The sequence below is a fragment of the Alligator sinensis genome, unplaced genomic scaffold, assembly GCF_000455745.1.
Source record: "Alligator sinensis unplaced genomic scaffold, ASM45574v1 scaffold1666_1, whole genome shotgun sequence".
NCBI lineage: Eukaryota > Metazoa > Chordata > Crocodylia > Alligatoridae > Alligator > Alligator sinensis.
Window position 1 is genome coordinate 511,132 of NW_005842817.1, and position 5,451 is coordinate 516,582.

At 42.3% G+C, this 5,451-nt stretch overlaps 1 protein-coding gene across 5 annotated transcripts in view; it reads left to right on the forward strand.

The window, feature by feature from the left end:
* The window catches only part of CD2AP (CD2 associated protein), a 118,626-nt gene that overhangs the window by 1,938 nt on the left and 111,237 nt on the right, over positions 1-5,451 (forward strand). Inside the window, exon 1 of one of the 5 annotated variants that reach the window (XM_025191432.1) lies at positions 3,803-3,864. The exons of the other annotated variants lie outside the window; for them this stretch is intronic. Within the exon in view, the coding sequence (XP_025047217.1) occupies positions 3,843-3,864 (22 nt within the window). The 5' untranslated portion in view covers positions 3,803-3,842. Of the gene's footprint in view, positions 1-3,802; positions 3,865-5,451 lie in introns of those variants that run through there. 5 annotated transcript variants of the gene reach the window in all.

The window sequence follows — 5,451 nt, forward strand, 5'->3', positions numbered from 1 at the left end:
CAGGGGGTCAGGTTAGATGATCTGTTCAGGTCCCTCCTGACCCTAGCTACTATGAAACTATGATTTGGATATTAGCTGTTGGGATAATTTATATTAATATCTTGTACAGAATGTTAGCAATTAAGAATGATTTGTTATGGATGTATTTGATCTGAAGAGCTCCAGCACAAAACCACCATAAAGTTGCTATGAGGTTATTCTCTGTGTCCTTTGTCATCTAGGTGGCACTACTGATAGCCAGCCCCAGGGATGCAGTTGATCTCCAAAAGCTAGATTTTTATTCTGATAATGCTTATCAAGGTTAAGCTTCAAAACCAGGTTGAATACAATTTTGATTGTAAAAGGGCCCAGGCTTGATCATTTTACTTTTATTATAGGCTCAAGTTTAATTCTGCAAAAAACTGTTAGTGAGAATTACCACATTACAGTTACTTCATGGTTTATTAATTCTTCTAGCTTGCTTATTAAATAACTAAGAAAGTGGTTGAGGTCTTTTAGGGTAACATATCTATAGATTTATTCTTTGTTTCTGATATGCTACTCATTGTTTACTTATTCATGAGAAGAGGAAACTTATTATAAGCTGAACAGTTTCAGATGCAGAACAGATTGCCAAATGAAAAAGTAATGGGCTGTCTACACTAGGGCCCCCAGTGAGCTGTGTTGGCAGTGGTGGGTAAAAGTTTGCTATGACAGACAGGGCTCATACAGTCAATGGTTGTATTGAAGGTGGTTTCTTAGAAAATGGGACATTGGGAGCCAGCATTCATAGTAGTCAGTAGCAGATAAATATTGAGGAGCTAAATTACCATGAGTGCGGATAGAGAAAAGCCTATTTGGGTTTGGACTGGTAAGGGAAGATGTATACGGGTTGGTCTTGAATGCATTCAAGAATCTGGAAGGGACTAGGATATGACTTTTTGGTACTGTGACGAGGAGAAATGCAGGTATGTCTATTTTCTTCATTTGTGGTGTTTTTTAACAGTGCCTTTGATAATCATACACCTACCCCCAACTTGCAAGTTATGTCAGCCTGTCCTATGTGAAAGAAAAATGGTGCAGTGGGATAGGACCAGGGGATTGTGAACCAGGGGTATGATCCTTTAATGGCACTCTTCTGTATATTTAAGCCAGTAAGTCTCTAAAGGGAAAACAGTTGTCAAGGATTGTGTACGTTTAAGTAATGGAATAAGGGAAGTAGATGTGGAGACAGGCCAGTAAACAGGCGTCTGTTTGCTTCTTTATTTTTTCCACTAAAAATACGAACATACTTCAGAGATTCTGGAGTTGTAAATTGCTGAAGCAGTTAACCACACTTGTTATTTGGCAGTGTACTCCTTTTCCAAAGCGAGTATCAACAAAAAAAAATTACAAACTGGGATGGTGTTAACTTGAAGTAATTCCAGGAATGTGTAGTTAGAAAGGTATTTTAACAAAGAGCACCACTTATTTGGGCTACTGGAAGGTTTTTGTCAAGTATGTAGTAACGCTTTTCTTTGAAAACTTTGCCTTTACTTTAGATAAAAGTCATCCCTAACGATTTCTCCTTGTTTTTACAATTTACGCATATGATTGTGCTTTGTATATAATTGGTTTCCCCTAAATGGAAAGATCCTTATAAATAGATACGGTAGACTGATATATGACCAGTTTTTAAAAACTTTTTTCCTTTTGCACTTCAGTAATTTCCCAAAAGTACATTATCATCGGTTGATGTAACCATTTGAAATCTATAAATTTACAACTAAGTAGAGTCTTTATACTGATTTGAGATATCCTTTTGCTACCTGAGGGCACACTGTAAATATACGTAATTAAACAGGATCTGGGTTTTCTGTTCACAATAGAAAAATGTGGCAAAACCAGGAATTTCTCCTTTGAATGAGAAAAATGTGGGTTATACCCCTTGCAGAGCTCCAGCGCTTGGGGAAGCAGGAGGAGGGTGGTCAGCCAGGGAGCACCATGTGCATGTGTGCACATACACAGGCATATGGCTGCCAGGTAGCCTGGAGAGCAGCTCCCTCAGGTAAGTCTGATGGTGGGGGGGAGAGGGGCTTGAGGCCCCCCCAAAGTGAGGAAGGGAGTTGGGCTGGGGCTGAGGTTCCTGCCCAGCCCAGGTGGTATGTGGGGCTCGGGACCCAGGTGTGACTGCAGGAGCTGCGGGCAGCTTGTCTGGAGGGTGGAGTGGGGGCTGACTGGCTCCCTGCTGCTGCCACCACTCCTGGGCAGAGCATGGGGGCACATGCACCCCAGATTTGTGTGCAGGGCAGGCTGCCTGCCGTGGGCTCGGAGCTCCTCACCCTGCTTCCCTCCCTTGGGGTCTCTTTGGCCCAGTGGGTGGGACACGGCGCGGCAGAGCAGGGCCAGGTGGGGAAGCTTGGTGCTGCTGCCATGAGTCTAACCCTGGTATGGCGAGGCGCTCCCTGCCCGCTTGGCAGCATCAGAGGGCACAACCCTGCACCACCACCCCCGCTGCTGCTAGGCGGGCAGGGGACACCTCGTCATGGCAGCTCAGGGCTTGCAGCAGTGGCACTGAGTTTCCCTGCCAAGCCCCGCTCTGCCCTGCTGTGCTGGGTCCTGCCTGCTGGACCCCAGGGGAGGGCAGCAAGGCAGGGAACCTGAGCCTGCAGCAGGCAGCCCGCACCCCCTGCCCGACAGGCTCCCCTCTGGCTGTGCTGCCTATGGGGAAGGGGGAGCTGGATTCCATGCTCCGCTCCCCTCTGGGGCGGCAGTATGCGCTGAAGCCGCCTCCTCTTGTAGGCAGCAGCCAGGATTTGGGTGCTGCTGTGGGGGGCAGGGGGCTATGGACCTAGGTCCTTGGTCCTGCACCTTCTGGCAGGCCTGGGGGAGGGCGTGTTACAGGTGGGGAGTGAGGGCAATGGCAGGGGTAGGGCACTGGCATATCACTGCTGCTTAGAGCCACAGAGTGGTGGGGTGGTGGTGTGGAGCTGCAGCTGGACCCATGACCTAGGGAGCGAAGTGGGCAGGGAGAGCTCTGATTTTTTCCATGATTTAAAAAAACAAAAAAACCCCAACAAAATCAAATGCCAGAATTTGTAGGTATTTAGAATTTATTTTACTATAGTGATTGAGGCACTGGTAGGCTTCCAGATTGCTTTAAAATTGTAAGTTTTAATAGCAGATTTGGGGTTTTTTAATGGGAGAATTTGCAGCTTTTCTTTTCTTTTTTTTAGATTGGATAATTTGCAGTTTTTAAGCAGAGAAAACCAGGACCACTGGTAATTAAACGGCTTAGTATTTTGAGATTCTTACCAATTTTACGTTTTTGGTATGTGAAAATAGTAAATAATGTAATTAGCTTTCTGTTTATGTCACTGTTTGACACAAAACATTAGGCTAACTTTATACACAAACTAGCATGTATAATTTACTTTTACAAAACAGTCTTTGATGTTTTGCAGACAAACTTTTTACCAAATCTATTTCATGTTTTGAATAAACAATATACTGAAATGTGGGGCTAACTGAATTCATGGAATGAGCAATTATTTCATCTTAGTCTGGAAATTTTCAGATATCCTGAAGTGTAAGTCATTGAAAATTAAGTTCCTATATGCCTCTCTTTAATTATATAGGCAGTTTCTTAAGTTCCTAAGCTAGCCTTTCAGTTTTGAAAATGAGTAGAGCTCATCCCCTGCCCTCTTGTCTCTTCTTCATACTGAATATTAAGAGATTTGAAATGTTTAGGGTTTATAATATTTTGTATTATAAGTTTTTTTGTTTTTTTTTTAAAAGTCTGTTTAAGTGAAATAAAATGGGCAATTTTTTTTTTAAGGAGGAAGGAAAATATATATATTTTTAAATAAGGACTGCAAACATAGATGATTTTAAAAAACAAAACAGGTAAGCATATTACGTGAAATTCACCCCCTCCCACAAATTTCAAGATTTTACTTTTAATTAAAACATATTTTGACCAAAAAATAAAAACGTTGAAAACCTTAAAATACCTTTGTCTTTTTCATTCCACCTCCCACCCACCTTTCCCCTTTTTTGCCATTGAAAAAGTAGCAAAACCAAAATTGAAATGCATTGTGTGATGTTTTGTATAAATTTCCTGTCCACACCCTATCTGCTTTCTAGAACTGTTGCTTATTATATTAAATAGAGCCATAGCATTAGCTTTATTTCTTCTCAGTAACACTCCACCCAGTAGCCAGAATGTCTGCTTTCTCTAATATCAACAAATATTTTTGATTTAGATTGCATTTTATCACTCTGGCCACACAAAATTGACTTTCTTTAAATACACACTCTCTCACTATGGAATTCTCTGTTTTGGCTGTTTGAAAGACGAAAAATAAGCAGATGTCATCGAAGGTCGTCAAAAGGATTTTGAAACCTTTTGGTCAGGTGTTTTTGAGGTTTTTTTTTTCCTGAATGACCTGACTTTTCAGTACTTCTAGGGTCTCAGGCTTTTCAGTATTCAAATGGTAAGAGTACTCAAAATACTTCCAGATCTGTTCAAATGAGACCAAATGACTTCTTTTTGTGGTTAACTGAGGTACACTACAAATAATGAACCATAACAATATAAATAATACGTGTTGGGTGATTTAGGGTATTAAATATTTTCTGAATGAAATTAACTGACTGCTTGAATTATCAACTCAAGATTTTGGGTTAAGGTTCCTTTTAATGGAAAGCTGCTTTGAAATTTTGATCAAACTTCCTTTGGGATCTGGAGAGGTAGCGCAGGGATGCGCCTGTGTGTATCCACCAAAGAACTGGAACTTAGCTCTTAAATATGGGTCCTTTGACTTTACATTTGGTATTGCATTTGTAAGCAAGTGAATGCTTGATTTCTTAAATTTAGGTAAATTTAGTTCATCTAAGCATTATGCTTAAAAATTATGAAAAATAATTTAACTTGATGTGGTCTTCTTAACTGTGAGGTTTCTCCTTTCTCCTCAGCTCGCCAATGGTTGACTGGCTTTTGTGGCTCTATCTAAATTAAGGGTGCTCAACCCCTAGTCCATGGGCCAGATCCAGCTTGGCAGATCCAGATTTTATCTGGCCCATGAGACCCCCACAGGGGTCTGGAAATTTGGTAGTGGGGGAGTGGTGGCACTGCTTCTCTGCTGCCAAATTTCCAGACCCACAAGAAGCCCTGGGCCCCATGTGCAGAGTCGGGTGTCTGATCCTAGTGTGCAGGGCTGGGTGGGTGCTGTTCCATGCCCCAGGACCCAATCCTGACATACGGGAGCAGTGCCAGGCCCCTGCATCTCATTTCTAGTGCCTGTGGGTGGGAGGGAGTGGTGCCAGGCCCATGGGTCCCAATCCTGGCATGTGGGACTCAGTCTAGCCCATGTGCTTCTCGTCTGTCCTAGGGGCCAAAAGCTTGAGCATCACTGATCTAAATGATAACTTAATTTTTAGTACAGCAATAATTTAATTGATTTTTCCATAGAGAGGCTGACCTAACTGTTC